Below are 17,133 nucleotides of genomic sequence, written 5' to 3'. Positions count from 1 at the left end.
CACTCTTAGATTTCTACTTGTGGCTAACAGACTTGTGTCGTCACAGAATAGCGATTTCTGACAACCAACGGGTAGATTTGGAAGATCAGAAGTGAAAATATTATACAAGATTGGAGCTACACTCGAACCCTGCGGAACACCGGCTCGTACGGGTAGCAATTCAGATTTACAATTCTGATAGCTAACCTGAAGAGTACGATCAGTTAAATAATTTTGAATCATTTTGATCAAATAAATAGGAAACTGGAAATCAGACATTTTTGCTATTAAACCTTTGTGCCAAACACTGTCGAATGCTTTTTCTATGTCTAGAAAAGCAACTCCAGTGGATAACCCAGAAGATTTATTTGATTTTATCATGTTCGTTACTCTGACAAGTTGATGAGTAGTTGAATGTTCATGACGAAATCCAAACTGCTCTGGTAAAAAAATTGAATTCTCATTTATATGAGTCATCATTCTTAACAAGATAATTTTTTCAAAAAGTTTACTGATAGAAGAAAGTAAACTAATTGGGCGATAACTTGATGTTTCTGCTGGGTTTTTATCAGGTTTTAGGATAGGAATTACTTTAGCGTTTTTCCATCTTTTTGGGAAGTAAGCTAATGAAAAACACTTGTTGAAAATTTTAACCAGGAGTCTCAAGGCAACATCGGGAAGATTTTTAATAAGAATATTAAAAATTCCATCATTACCAGGAGCCTTCATGTTTTTGAGTTTCCTAATAATTGATTTAATTTCATCAAAATTGGTCTCAAGAATGTCATTTGGTAATAACACTTGGGTTGAAATATGATCATACTTCAGTGAGACTTCATTTTCAATAGGACTCACAACGTTTAAATTAAAATTGTGGACACTCTCGAACTGCTGAGCAAGTTTTTGAGCTTTTTCACCATTTGTAAGAAGTATTTGATTTCCTTCCTTGAGAGCAGGAATTGGTTTCTGAGGTTTCTTAAGAACCTTAGAAAGTTTCCAGAAAGGTTTAGAATATGGTTTAATTTGTTCAACTTCTTTAGCGAAATTTTCATTTCGCAAAAGAGTAAATCTATGTTTAATTTCTTTTTGTAAATCCTTAACTATGTTTTTCATAGCAGGATCACGAGAACGTTGATATTGTCGTCGACGAACATTCTTCAACCGAATGAGCAGTTGAAGATTGTCATCGATGATAGGAGAATTTAATTTAGTTTGAGCTTTGGGAACTGAAAGATTTCTAGCTTCGATAATATAATGATTCAAATTATCAATTGCTGTGTCGATGTCCGCAGAATTTTCTAAAATAGTTTCATGATCCACATGATTTTCAATGTGAGATCTGTAATCCAACCAATTAGCTCTATGATAGTTGAAAATAGAACTAATTGGATTAATTATAGCTTCGTTGGAAAGTCTGAATGTTACAGGAAGATGATCTGAGTCAAAATCAGCATGAGTAATCGGTTCGCTACAAATGTGACTTTGATCTGTTAGAACCAGATCAATTGTAGACGGGTTTTTCACGGAAGAGAAACAAGTAGGATTACTGGGATGAATAACTGTAAAGTAACCAGCTGAGAGTTGATTATGAAGTATTTTACCATTACTGTTATTTTGCCTACAATTCCACTGGACATGCTTAGCATTTAAGTCCCCTATTACGAAAAATTTCGATCGATATCTTGTAAGTTTTTGCAAATCGCCTTTAAAGAAATTTAATTGTTCGCCGGTGCATTGGAATGGCAAATATGCTCCAGCGATGAAATAAATTCCATGAATGGTTTCAACTTCGATTCCCAAGCTTTCAATAACTTTAGTATTGAAAGAAGGTAAAATTCGATGTTTAATTTGCCGTTGGACAAAAATGGCAACTCCACCACCAATTCCAGTAAACCTGTCAAATCGATGAACCACATAATGTGGATTACTTTTCAATTTTACATTTGGTTTAAGAAAAGTTTCTGTCACAATGGCAATATGAATTTTGTGAACTTTGAGAAAATTATAAAATTCATCTTCACTCGATTTCAAAGATCGAGCATTCCAATTTAAAATATTCAAATAATTATTTAACATCACTGTTAAATTTTAAATTCATTATAATATTATTTGCAAATTTCCATCCGATTTGAAATGCTTCAAAAAGTGATGAAGTCGAATTCATTTGGATGATCATTTGAAAAAGTTGATCTTGTAGGTAGATCATTTTATTTTCAGTTATATCGCCTAAATCGACTTCATTTAAAGAAGCGAATGGCATTGAAGGAATATTTGTAGGTAGACTGCCATTAGAAGAAGATGATTTGGCCGGTCTACCTATTAATAAATTGTTTTCGTTAGAAGAAGAACTGCAAGGCGGTCCTGTGTTTTGATTATTTACATTAGAAGAAATAGGAGATAGATTTCTACCTAATATACCAGCATAACTGACATTAGAAGAAGATGATGACGAGGTCGATCTACCTGTCAATAAATTGTTTTCGTTAGAAGACGAATTGGCAGGTGCCTTAGAAGAATTTTCAGGTATATTCTGTAAATTTAAGGTCGTTGATTTGACTTGTTGTCTAAGCGAACGAGCGTTTAAAATTTTTTCCCTGACAGGACATTTCAAATAATTGGATTTATGATTTCCATTGCAATTTGAACATGAAAATTTATCAGTGGTTTCATTCATTGGACAAACGTCTTTCGAATGCGATTTACCACAATTCAAACACCGTATATCCATATGACAATTTTTGGTTCCATGACCGAAGCCTTGGCAACGACGACATTGCGTTAAGTTAGCAATACGATTATGCCGTTTATAATGTTCCCAATGAATTTTAATGTGGGAAATGAAACGTACTTTTTCTAAAGTTTTCAAATTGTTTACATCACTTCGATTGAAGTGTATTAGGTAAAGTTCATGGGAAATTCCAGAGCGTGGTTTAGAAGTACCATTCGCTCTTTTTTTCATAAGTATTACTTGGGAAGGGGCAAAACCAAGCAATTCTTTTAGTTCATTTTTAATTTCATCAATACTTTGATCATTTGATAATCCTTTCAAGACAGCCTTGAAGGGTCTGTCTGATTTTATATCATATGAATAAAATTTATGAAGTTTCTCGGACAAATATCGAATAAGACGTTCGTAATCTTCCAATCCATCCACCAAGACTCGACATTCTCCTCTTCGTCCGATTTGAAATGAGACTTTTACTTCCGGGAGAAAAGTAGAAAGCTCAGTACGGAATGCTTTGAAGTCGGAAATCATCACCGTCACTGGTGGCATAGATTGATGTTTCTTCCCAGAACGACAAGCGTCCATTTTGGGAATTTTTGAAGAATTTTCTTCTATGTCGCTACAATCGGATTCAGGTAGAATCTCGTAAATATTGTTAGACGGCATAGGATCAACGGAAGGGAAATCCGTCCGTTGTCTTTTATTTTTACATTCAGATTCTATAAGATCGTGAATGTTATTAGAAAAATGTTGAATAACGGATTGTGATTTATTCCGTATTGAATTATTTTTAGCCTTAGGCTTGTTGCCTTTCCGGTTGGACGCAGGCATTTTTGAAATTAATGAAATTTTAAATTAAATTAACTAGGCTAAATTAGTCTTCGATTAGACTCCTAGCTAGCCTTAAAAAAGGCTGATTAATTTCTTAGTCACTCTAATATCACTCTTTGTATCACTTAGTCACTCTAATATCACTCTTTGTATCACTTAGTCACTTAGTTAGTGATTCAGGTAGCCTTGAAAAAGACTGAAGCCTTGAATCAATGAAACTCTAGGTAGCCAGAAAAAAAATTCCAGGAGCCAAGAGCTATACGCGTGCGGTGCGAACGACTGTTCAACACCGACTATCACCATTTGTTGATTTTACCAATACTCCAGTTTGCATCTAATCATACTACACCTTTAGTCTTCTGAACCGGATAGTTACACTCCTTGGAGAAAGAATGCTATTGCAAACATCTGAATATTCTCCTACAGACTCAAACAATAAAAATAGACCGATTATTTATACCCAAACAGTAACTGTAAGAAAAGTTTTAAATTATGTGAGTGTAATTGACAATGTTTATGAAAACCAATCAATTAATCGATTATCACATACAAACCAATTTGCACCCTCTCATTCTGCCACTAACGCAAAACGTGACAGCATCCAGTCGACACCGTTCTATTGACCAAATGTTATACCATAGACACACGGGAGGCATGGTATAGGAACTTGTGAGCATTGAGTTATCTCACCTTTTGACGACCTGGTTAGACTGGATTTTGAATGATTGGGTATTTTTTCATATATGCATTATGGCTGAAATAGCACAGAAAATTTCTAGAGTCCTGGGACTGGTAGATCATTTATCAACGCACATCTTCAGAATTCATTGATCGGTGCCGGCCCAAACGAAGATCGGCTATGGAATAGGAAGGGTTGCTAGTCTAACACTTGTTGTTACTAGAGCTCATAAATAGTTATTTCAGCGTACTTCAGAAATATCACGGGAGAAGCATACTTGTTAGTTTTCTTTTTTAGTGATGGTAGTATTGGCTCGTCACTTCATTTGTTCCGGGTTCGAAATGCAACATCAGATATGATACCGGAGTTTTTCTTTATTTGAACTTAATTTACAGATCATAAATGTAAGCTAGAAGTAAACTGTGCTATCGCAGAACGAGCCAGGACGTTTCGAAATGCGAATTTTTCCATGATTCGAGAAAAGATTCCCTGTAAACTCCAGGTTTTTCAAGGTTGAAAAACATTCCTCGATGTACCTTGAGTTTTTATTCAAGAGAATTAATGCATTGCAGTTCTAGGAGATTAATTAATTATGATGAAGAGATCACTAAATACATCGATAGAATAATTATAATATAAGGAGTGTATCGAAAAGTAGTTAGAAACATTGATTATTGAATAAAAAAGCAAAAAAAAAACATATTTTGACATCAGTTTTCGATATATTGTAGAAAAATTACATTTTTATCATTTGGGGGTTTGGTACCTCGTGGGTAGCCGTTTTGTGCAAAGTGCACATGACTTATTTCTAGTTTTTACGTTTCGTCTTCGACTCATCAGTGCATCAGCAGATTATGTTGAACTGCTGATGCAAAACCCCCGGATCAACATAATCCGCTGAGCAGACGTAAAGTTAATGCATTTTGCAAAACACTTATTTGCGCCGAAGCGCTATGTCTAACCTGACGTGCCGAAAGAACGAAACAAATTCGACGGCATACTGACCGCTAACAGATTTTCGTCATTTGGGCGCAAATAAGTGTTTTGCAAAATGCATTAACTTTACGTCTGCTCAGCGGATTATGTTGATCCGGGGGTTATGCATCAGCAGTTCAACATAATCTGCTGATGCACTGATGATTCGAAGACGAAACGTAAAAACTACATTTTTATGCATTTCACTGATCATATTGAAGAAAATCCTAGTTTCTGTGAAACACTCGCACTTTGGACTTGACATTCTTCATTAGATTCTGCACAGTTACTTTTGTGACTTTCCTGGTGGCAGCTGTCCAGTTTTTTTTTAACTCCTGCATGTTTTGGGACACTGTACCTTCCTTCCGAAAGTGCCGCTTGACAATTACCCAATACCTTTCAATTGGCCGAAGATCCGGGTTGTTCGGTGGGTTGATGTCCTTTTCCACGAAATGTACATTATTTTTTGACAACCACTGTAGAACGGAGTTGGCGTAGTAGGCTGAAACCAAATCCAGCCAGAAGAGAGGAGGAGCCTTATGCTTTCTGTACAGTGGCAGCATTCTCTTCTTCAAACATTCTTCCTCGTACACCTTGGCGTTAATTGTGCCCTTCGTGAAGAAAATCGACGACCGAAAACCACAGGTACAAATTTCTTGCCAGACCAACACCTTCTGCCCAAACATTTCCATTGCCATCATGGTGTCAGCATCGTCCAGGTCCTGGTACACCGATTTCGTATAATATTGCGGTCCGGGCAGCGCTCGAGAGTCTTCCTTGGCGTAGGTTTCGTCGTCGATCAGGATGCATCCGTCTTTATCCTGTAGAATCCGGTTATACAGTTTTCGCGCTCTTGTTTTGGCCTGAACTTGCTGTACCAGGGACTTTTTCGTCACCTTCTGTTTCTTGTACGTTTTCTGGGAGTTCCGAACTTTGATCCGTTGAATCATCCCGATGCTGGTGTTGAACTGCTTGGCCAAATTCCGCGTCGACACCGATGGGGTTTTCCTGATGTATTCAACCACTTTTAAGTCCCGGTCGGGCTGGCTGGGACCCGTTTTCCTACCGGATCGGGGCAAATCCTTCATGGAAAGGGTCTTACCGAACTTCTCGATAGTATTTTTGACACTGGTGTGGTGCACTTTCACCCGTTTTGCAATTTCGTTGCACGTGACACCACTTTCTGAGCACCAAGTGTGCAGAATTTTCTTTCGCGTTTCCGGATCAATTCGACTCATCATTGAAACGATAAACCGTACCGAAACCAATCGATTGCGCAGCGACAAACATGTCACCGCAAAACACGTAAAAACAGTAAATTACTGTTTGAATGTTGCTAACTACTTATCGATACACTCCTTATCATCGCGTAAATTTATTACTTCGTCGCTCTAGAAGTTTATATGTTCTTCTGGTTTTCGCATTTGATTTTCAAATTATACTGTTCATTTGTTTGATAATTTATACATAATCTTTTTAAGCGTGTTCCTATTCATTTCTCCTCACATAATGTAGGTAATTTTTCCTCAGATTGTTCAACCTATAGCATATACATTATTTGCATTAGGACATAATAATTATAATTAAAAAACCTCTTCCTTATTTATGTACTAACTTTCTTATGACTTTCTCTTGCCATTAAAACAGTCTCGTTAGTCAGTATTTCTATTCATTAAATAATTTTTAACCCGAGTTTGAGCTATTTTTTTTATTGAAACGTGCTTCAACGCTTTCGTCGTACTTTCGAAAATATTTTTGAAATACATGTGAACTTACTTGATCATTGGACATTTGTTGGAAAAAAATCGGATAGGAATGAGATTGATCGGTTACGTCGCCTATATGACTATATCTCCGGAACCGGAAATGTTATTCACAACGCAGAATAGCTATCAATCGAGCTTAAGATTGTTGGAATCGGTTGAGACACCTTCGAAGAAATTGAGCGTTTAGAAAAAAGTGCAGCTGCTCGGTTACGTCACTTTTACGGTCATATCTTTGGAATTGGAAGTGTTAGTCATATGATCTTCGAACTTTATACAAAACTCATTAGTAGCTTCCAAACGAAAGAAAGAACATCGAAACTCGTTTAACCATCATGGAGAAAATTGAACTTGAAAAAAGTACTGTTTGTCGGCCATGTCACTTTTAAGATCATATCTCCGGAACCGCAAGAGTCAATCATATTAATTTCAAACTTGTTGCGCAACCCAATAAAAGTATTCAAATGAGCCTGAGAGTGTAGACATCGGTTAAGAGATTTTCGAAAAAACCGAGCGGCTAGCTAATATGCGAAAAAGAACACATATCCATACGTACTCACTCGATCTCGTTGAGCTGGGAGTTCTGTTCAAAAGTTAGATTCTGCCATTCTAGGAAAAAAATGGCAATTGTTGCAATAGTAATCCCATTAGATAAATGTGATAAAATCGAATACAACGTCTTTGTTTCGGATTTAAGAAGCAATATCGCAGAAGAAAACTCGATGTTCACTTTGCCTCGAGAGTCAATGGATCGAGCAGAGACAGCAGATCTCACTCTCAGGGGAGCGGATCATTTCACCGAATGCCATTTCATCGGAAGCCAAGTCGTTCTGGATTATTCCAGAAGTACGATTGTAGGCCAATAAAACGGAAGTAAACACTCCTATCTTTCATTTGTCTTTATTTTAAATCAATTCCAGTTACGATATTAAGACAATTAAAAAATGACTTTTATGGCGAAATGACCCTTCCGGCGAAATGGCTTTCGACGAAACGGCTTTCTGTGAAATGATCCTGATCCCAACCTAACTTATAGTTTTAGGTATTCAGATGACTACTGGAGCTAAGATGGATGGCACTTTTACCATTATATATCCGGAAATAGAAGTGACAGCCAAATAAAGAAAGCAAAATAATATTTTACAAGTTACTTTCATCGTTTCTTATTTCAACATTCTTCAATTATTTATTTGTAAAGACTGTGCTCAAAAATCATGCAACAGATAAAAATGAGCACTTCATGATGATTAGTTTTATGTTGCCTATTTCTAAGATACTCAGGAATCAATAAACAAATTAGCTATGTTTTTGAAATGTTGATTTTAACTTTGTTTTAATTTAACGTGGTTGAATGTTTTGGCTTTGGCCTTAGACCTAACGCTACTCGTCAAATCCTGTGCAATTTTAGTCATTTCCGAGAAATCGATGTAACTTACAATTATCTTTTAATCACTTGCTTACAGTTTTAAGGAATTGACTTATTTTTATATTGCCAATATTTCAACAACACACTTGAAATTGTTGGTTTTTACACTCGTCGTCCTGCAATTTAGGAACCAGAAATTGAATCTAAATAGGGTACAACACCAAACTGATGAATTGTAAGACCTTGCATTTGAATCTGAGTTTGTGAAAACCAATTCAGGCATGTTTGAGAAAACTAAAACTGTTATTGCAGTTATTTTCTACACGATCACTTTTTACGTTACTTTTGGAACCGGGAACGAAGATCCGGTATATCCAAAATCAGTGTATTTGGTCATCAACTAACTAAACCTGTTCAATTGAATAAGTATACGGCTAATTGAAGATATTTAGATCGATTTTTCCGTGTCATGTGCTCACGCTCCTGAAAAAGAAATTTTTATACTTATTAGCCTATAATTCCGAAACCGGCAGTCGTATACGGATGCAATTTAATAGGGTGGTATGAGATTATAAGACCTTTGATTTAAACTTGAGCTTGTAAAAATGGGATGAACGGTCTTTCAGAAAATTGAGTGCACTTTATAAAATTTTTTCTGCAGATGTTACTCCGTAACTCCGGAACCGGAAGTCCGGAGTCTATAAGGCCTTTAAATTGAATTTGAGCTAAAAAAAATTAATTAAGCGATCTTTGGAAAAATCGAATGCACTTTTTATTCCCCATTTTACTATGTTACTCTCGAACCGGAAGTTCGATACGGATAAAATTCAATAGTAGACTATGACGCCGAGAGACTTTTCATTTGAAACATATTTTATGAAAAGTATTTCAGCCATCTCCGATAAAATCGAGAGCACATTTTTGTTACATACTCATATACACACAGGCGCTCACATACATGCAGATATTTTGCGTATTCGACGAGCTGAGTCAAATGTACTATGACGTTTGGGGGCTGTCCATAAAAGACGTCACGCCGCAAGGGGGAGGGGGGTGTTTCATAAAACGTGACCTTTTGTGACAGGGTGGAGAGGGGGAGGTTTTTGGAATGTGATGTCCAATATTTTCAATGAGCACATTTTTGAAATACCTATTATATTACTGCTTTGCCTATTTCCTGAAAAAATCTCCACAATAAACGTTTGCATTCTATAGGAAAACGTGTATTTGTTGATGTAAAAGCTTCTTCTTGTAAAATCGGAAATGAGTGATGCAGGAAATCATTTCTGTTGTGATAGGAGGAGGAGGAGGAGCGAGTAAATTAGCGAAATTAATAAATTTTGCCTAATATGAGTAAAAAAAAAGCTTTCAAACGGTTTAACTTAAGTTATGCACTGACAATTTTTTCAGTAATTTGATTTTCTAGCATTGATAATAGTATATCATAAGAATTTCTCTTATCTGATTCTGATGCAGTTTATTCAATTATACTTCGTTTGAAAAAGGGCGGGAAATCAACGATTTCAGACGTAGATCATGTCATGTCTTATCTTGATCATATGTGATTTTCCTCCACCAACATCAAAGCTTATCGAATCATCCAATGATTAAACTTACATAAATCAAGAATCATTTTAGCTCAAAATCACTACCCATTGTGTGACGGAAGATCAGTACCGATATTGATCGATGTGATTTAAAATTCACTGATCAACTGATCATGAAAAGAAAATCTCCGGCAGTAATCACGTTTTGATGAGGTTTTGGTCGTTATTTTCTCAGCCCTGTATGCTACACTAAGGAAATATTATTCTTTACCTAAAACAATAATATATCTTTGTACCCCTAGGAGGAATAAAACAGATGGTTTAAATGTTTCATCAATTCCAACCAAATACTTTAGTTAATTTATATAATTGATATTAATAAAATAATTTCGATGATTTTGTAGTTTTAGGGATATTTTTTAATCTAATGACAGCTTGTAATAAATCGATTTTTCCCTCATATTTGTATGGTTTGTCATACATATTGAGAATGTATTGAGATGAATTTTATTTATTTTGAATTCGTGACATGTGACATAGGGGGAGCGACTCTCTTCACCGGGGGGTCTTTGCTTCTGTGACAATTTGTGACAAAGGGGGGATGGGGAGTCAAAAATCGTCAAAAAAAGCGTGACGTCTTTTATGGACAGCCCCTTGGCCCTCTAGGCCTCGGTTCAAAAGTTGGTTTTCAGTTTTTCACAGATATTGCATAGCCTTTCTATATAAAATGTTCTTAAATATATTTTGTTTTTTTTCGGCTTAAATTACCTCCGTCGCGTCAAAACTTGTGCATGCGTTTTGAAAATGAAGCGTAAAAGTCAATCGTATTTCCTTCTATTAGTATTTTGAAATTTATTTGATGTCAATAAATTCTGTGGTACAACATAAAAATGACGGGCATGAAATTGATCTTAAGGGGCGGGTAGGGTCTAACACTTTTGAAAAATCATTTATTTTTTTCTTTATATTGTCTTATAGTAAAACATTTCAAGAATATTCTGTGACATTTTCAAGCCTATTTTAACGAAACTCTGGAAGTTATGTACTTTTATCTATGGCTATCTCATTCTGCGAAGAAGCAAGAGCTCGGCGCACAAGCCCAAGATTTCTACTTCGATTGACTTCAAAACTTGACAAAACATTCTTGAAATGTTTCATGATAATAAATTATAAAAGAAAAGATATGATTTTTTGAAAATTTCAGACCCTATGGGTCCACTGGAGTAATTAATTGTTACCATTAATTTTATAGACAAAATAACATTAGACGCATTTTTCTCGAAAGCAGGTTTTGAAAGTTCGTGTCCATCGTCATTCAAAAACTACTGCACCATTTTTTTCAATTTTTGCAAACATTTTCTGCATATAAAAAACCAGACCCCAACGTTTTCCTTTTCGTTGTTTGTTACTTTGGGGAGGTTTAACAGCTACAAAATGGCGAATTTTTTCGTGAAAAATCGTAGTTTTCACTTTAAACAACCACCAAAAATAAAAAAAAAAAATAAAAAATAATCAAACAGAAACGTTGGGGTCTAGAAAAACTTCTTCTCTAACTATGCTGCGTTCATTTGTTCACTTCTGATTAGTCTGCGCTGAGATACAGTGGACACCGCAAATCATGATTTTTAAGAAGCGTCCTCAAAAATATCTCTTCACCGACTTATTTCTCAATATTTTCCATGAAAAAATTACAAAATGTTGTTCGAATGATGCTTTTTATCATGCAAAACATTTGACTTTATTTTGTTGAACGATAGTTCTGAAAAAAATTCGCAAAAATGATGATTTTATTTATCGTTTAGACCCTACCCACCCCTTAATACATATTACACTTAACCTAAAAAGTAATGAATCCTAGAGCTCACAACACCCGTGTAATAAACATAATTTAAACCCATTAAATTCGAGTGTGTTATAAATGAAACTGTCGTCCAAAGAATACACAATTGAATATTGACACATACCTAATTTTGTGGAAGAAATGAATGCATAACAATATTTGAAAGAAGATGTTCGAAAGCAATATTGAGAACGAATGCATTTTTCAATTTTCGCTCCAGTTATTTTATTTTTAATGAGCTGCAATGCAACCAAGCCAAAATCTTGCTAAGTTGTTCTAAAGGTGGTAAAACAGGCTAATGTTTAAAACAAACTTTATTATTGCAACAACTGTGACGAAATAAGCTTTTTTATTATGTAAACAATCGTTCGTGGGCATACGATTCCTAGACGATGAACGATAAGATATTTCCCTTGAAAAATACCATAACCAGAGGTCGAAACGTCGGGCAATATATAACAGCAGTTCTTATTTAACAGACCGCTAAAGCCGAAACCATAATTATCGCAAAATATCTGTACGGTCGATTCATCATTTTTCAAAGTTACATATATTTTTAAAACAATTTTAGAAAAAAATGGTTTCGATGAGCCATGGTACAACTTACTGCAAAACAACTGAATTCTTTTCACAGCAGGTCTAAATATCATTTGAAGTAGGGTAAAGTGTTATAATATGCCCCCCTTAAGAAAACATTGGGATATTTCTAAATGTACTGATATATTTTCTTCGAGAATGTATGTATTACTTTGCAATACGTCTGAGGAACATAATTTTCAATGATTTTGGAAGAAGTGATGAGAATTAATTGATACAAACACATTTTCCAAAACGACCACATTCTCAGTTTTTTCGCTTGCAGTTGGCATAATGCCCCAGCAACCGTATGATATGCCTCACAACAAATCAGTGGTATGCCCCACAACAATGATGCAATATGCCCCTTGAAATGTCGGTATAGAAGAAAGCAGATAAAGAAGATATTCTTTGCATCAGAAATCAATTGTATAATCAATTAATTACAATTGGAAACCAACATTTTTTATCCTTCCAACGCTACTTTTTGTTTTAATAACCGTTATAAATCTTTAAAACAATATTTTAACTCGAAGCATACTGTTGAATCGAAGGTGGGGCATAATGTCCATAGAGTGATTGTTATGAGAAAATTCGTATATCAAAGAAATGGCTTTGTTTCTCTAGATATTTATATTGTAAATAGAGACATTAGCACTGCTGAAAGTTAACTACTAAGTTGCAACCGACCATTAGACGTTTTACACGATTAAAATGCTTGTTTAGTCGAAGCAAAACCTTACATCGAAAAGCTATCTAATGATATTTTCAGTTTTTTCATATTTTCCAGCAAACCACAGCTGCCAAACTTGCCTACCAGAAAGATCTTACGAAAAGATAACATTAGAGATAAAACTTTTGTTTTGAAAAGTCTCGAATACTTAAAAAAGGAAGACGGGCGTTTTGGCCAGTAGGAGCGCTTTATAACACTTTCCCCTAATGGAAGCTTTCCGTTTTTCTTAGCTCCGATTCTCCGGCCTACGAATTGTTACCTTAAGTTAAGTTCTTATGAAAATTATGTGAATCGACTGTCATCTAAAACATACGTAGCATATCAACGTGTATTTCGATCGATCCCAAATATCATGTTTATTTGCATTCTGTGCACGACAGAGAACCAAACCTGAACAAATAGCCGAAATGGATTAGCCCAAAGTTCAAACTGTGGTTAGCTGAGCTTCGGTCGTTTTTTTTCGTTTTGGTTGGAATATAACCGCAGCGGATATTTCCCGCTCCGCACCACGACTGTGGCGAGGAAGTCAGTTTTCGAGATGCAGTGCAGGCAGTCCCTCGTATGTAGCCAAATAATACCTGGTGTTTGATGGTTGCGATGGTTTATTGTGGGGGTTCGGGCCCTGGCCATAAAGCAAAGCGTACCCGGAGAGCGACAGAATCTAGTGCAAACAAACATCAAACACCTCAAAAGTGAGGCAACGAGCATTCGCCTGATGCCGGCAATTTGCTATTTGCCCAAGCACACTGAAGTGACTGACTTTCCAAGTGGTACCGTGGATCCCGTGGCTGTAGAACTTTGGAACGCACTGTACAGTGCAAACAAAAAGTTCGTACACGTTATTTCCTCTCTATGTTGAATGATTTTTATTTTGTAGGATGTTGGCTGAGGCGGCGAGACATGCCATAACAGTTTTGGCGGTTCCAGAAAGTGTACAACTGCCAACAGTCGTCACTTAGCTTGGATCGCGATCTACCGCATAACTCGGTTCTCGGAAATCTTGATTGCGTTGGGTGCTGCAAGCTGAAGACTCGTGGCGTTATTCGTGACAATGTAATCCATATAATCGGAGGTCCTTACGAAATCAAGTCTCCGTAAGCATGCGGGTGTGTTCGTTAGCAACCGACGTCAGTGTATGTGTGTGTGTGTGAGCGTCTGTGTGTTTTGATATAAGTTCCCTGCGGTAGATGAGTGAATTCACTGTAACAGACGACTGATAAGATAAGAAGGACTGCCATCCTATTCGAACGGGTTGGTTGGTGCTGAGTTTGATATATAATATTTTTATAATTTTCCCCATCAATTTCGTTCAATATGTACTTTATTTGTGTGGCTCGGTAGTAGCCATGCTCGTTTCATAGTCGCAATGAGATGTTCCCGTGACTCGGCCAAAGTGTTACGGAGCGGTAGTGAAAACGGTTGCCTCGGATTTGACCAGCTCAACGATCACAGTTTAAACCGTACTCGCAACGTGTTCCAGTGCAAAGGTGATACATTGGTGCAATTTTGTTACGTGATAATAGTGAGCGAATAAATTATAATTCTCCTAATATGAAAATGGCGGTGAATATGCTGACCATCAGCGCTTCCTCCGATGCCAACAATAATAGCATAGCCACCAGTTGCCATAACGTGAATGCGGTGTCCGCCGGCATCGGTGCCAGTATTTCTTCGACCGCCACCGGAAGTTGTGGAACTGGACTGACGCAGAAGGTAACTTGTACACCAATAATACCGGCTGATAAAGTTTCCCTCCAAATGTTCCAAACAAGCTGATAGGCTCGCTACGGACAAGAGGCCGACGCCTCGTTGGAGGTCTTGCAATCTGTCGGGAGATACGGGATAGCGTATGATATGAGCCACATTTGCACGCCGGTGATAAAGTTTTATCGAAAGAATGCAGTTTCCTAGATTACAATATTATGATTCGAATAATTCGAGTTTTTGTTTGTGTCTCTTGAGCAAATTATCAACATTCGCGAATAGTGAGAGCGATCGCTTTCCTGTTGTCCGGGCTTGTGAAGTGTAGATTTTGAGATTCATCTTTTGATGACTAGGATCTGCCTAGTTTATGAAAGCAACAGACGGTAGACGTGTATGGCCTAAATTAAGAGAAACACTAATGGTGTAATCAACACTAGAAACATTTGTTTCAATTCACCTACCTTTCTCATTAAAATTTCAGGAGAAATCAATGCAAGTTTCATGTTGGACATTTTGGATAACTGTTTCCGAAACTGCAACCAAGAGATTGCTTCAGTTGCAGTAAGCTTTCAGGGCCATTAAATAGCCAGGCGTCAAATAGTTTTACAATCTGCTTCGAAAATTTCGCACTTTTTTGTGTCGTACATTATATGAAGGTTAGACATTTTAATCTTTCATTATCCTGGATGTCGGATCCGGATAAAATTCAACCTTTTTCAGTAGAAAAATAAGACATTGGATTGGATGATTGCATCACCTTTCTATATGAGAAAGGAAAAAATGTAATGGAATAATCAAACTATATAAATTTCGTCGGAAAATTCATAGCTTATTCAAAGGTTCCTCTTTTATGTACATTTTCAACTGGATTATGACTTAATTTGACATGACTTAAGTTGGCTGTTCAGTTACAGAAGCTGCTTTCTCAGCCCATATATTCTCATGATTTGATTATCAACTTTGGGATATAATTTGCTTTCACAATTGGGTGATTTTTGTTTTAGGAAAAATTGCCATGTAATCGGAAAGAAGAGATCTTACAAACTAATTTACGAATAATTTTAACAGTGAAACTTTCCAATGAAATATTGCATCGATTTCTGTCGGAGCTAAAAATTTCCTGATGGAATATAATTTGAACGAAGAATGCTCATATCATGATAAAATATGAGATCATTAAGTGAAAATGTGAAAACGAGCATTTTTCTATACAGTGTCTTGGCCAGGAACTTTGCATCATTTTCTGAAATAGAAAAAAGAATACAGCAATATAGCGAAACTTAGTATTTTTTTTGGATTAACCTTCGATGCGTTTTTGCGTTTGATCTATTGAAAAATTAAATGGAAAATATGTGCAAAACTTCTTTCCAGCGGAACCGAAAGACGAATCCGGATCGGCTTATCGGAGACATTTTAAGTAATTAAAAGTTCTTTCACTTGCATTTTAGTTTGTAAAAATCGGTTGAGAAATTTTCAAGAAATTTGAATGCGCAATTTCTCACAGATTTGCACATATTACCTAAAAATTCCGAAACCGGAATTCGGATAAAGATGAAATTCAATAGCAGGCTATGGGACCGTAAGACCTTTCGTTTGAATCTAATGTCGTTTTTCATTGATTCCACTCGCTCGGTGCCAGTGTTTTGCCCTGACAGTTGATCAATGAAACGGTTTTGTAAAGTTTGGTTTGCACGCTTGCTGCTCTGAAAAGAAAACGGGTGCAAAATAGTTGCCCGCGAATTGCCCCGAAAGTGCATTTTTTTCGTGCGGTGCAAATCAATGAAACACAGTGCACCTGTTTTGATTGCCCGACTGCACGAAAAGTGCACGAATCGAGCAAAACACTCCACGAGTGTTTTCACTGAAAAACGACATAAGTTTGTGAGAAGCGGCTTCTAAAATCATTTAAAATCATATTCTTTTACTTCCTGAAAATTACTAACAATTGAAAGATTCTGAACGAACCAGGCTTGATCGTGTGATTGAAAGATTGAATCCAGTGCTCTTCAGCATAGTATTTTGGCTCGATTTGTTTTTAGCACGATTCTTTCTTGGCAACATTTTCTTCTTGGTAGCTTGAGCGGCCACCCTCCGTTGCTACTCCGTTACTGATCGAGGTCAGCTGATATTGCACAGAGAAATTCTGGAAGATCACACCTGGGAATGGCAAATCAACCTTCAATGTGCAACTTCTGATAACCCCAGAGTTCATTGCTCAGTACCGGTGCCGGCCAGGTCCGGTTTTAGGTCTGCTTAGCGATAGAAAGGTATGTTAGTCTAATACTTGTGGTTACTAGAGGCCGTATATATATTACTGTGCACTCCACAAGTGTCATGGGAAAAGAATATTTGTTAGTAAAAATTGTATTCATTAAAAAAATAAATGGTGTTAAAGGAGCCCAGATCGACATGATA

At 36.5% G+C, this 17,133-nt stretch overlaps 1 protein-coding gene across 4 annotated transcripts in view; it reads left to right on the top strand.

Moving 5' to 3' along the window:
• The window catches only part of LOC131427714 (GATA-binding factor 2-like), a 53,900-nt gene that overhangs the window by 12,012 nt on the left and 24,755 nt on the right, over positions 1–17,133 (top strand). The window contains exon 1 of one of the 4 annotated variants that reach the window (XM_058591154.1): positions 14,011–14,727. The exons of 2 other annotated variants lie outside the window; for them this stretch is intronic. In XM_058591154.1, coding sequence (XP_058447137.1) covers positions 14,566–14,727 — 162 coding nt within the window. In that variant the 5' untranslated portion in view covers positions 14,011–14,565. Of the gene's footprint in view, positions 1–14,010; positions 14,728–17,133 lie in introns of those variants that run through there. One more of the 4 variants, XM_058591156.1, reaches the window with a different exon arrangement.

Source organism: Malaya genurostris, chromosome 2 (genome assembly GCF_030247185.1).
Source record: "Malaya genurostris strain Urasoe2022 chromosome 2, Malgen_1.1, whole genome shotgun sequence".
Classification (NCBI taxonomy): Eukaryota; Metazoa; Arthropoda; class Insecta; order Diptera; family Culicidae; genus Malaya; species Malaya genurostris.
The sequence above is the reverse complement of the archived record's forward strand: the minus strand, read 5'-3'. Positions and strand labels throughout refer to the sequence as shown.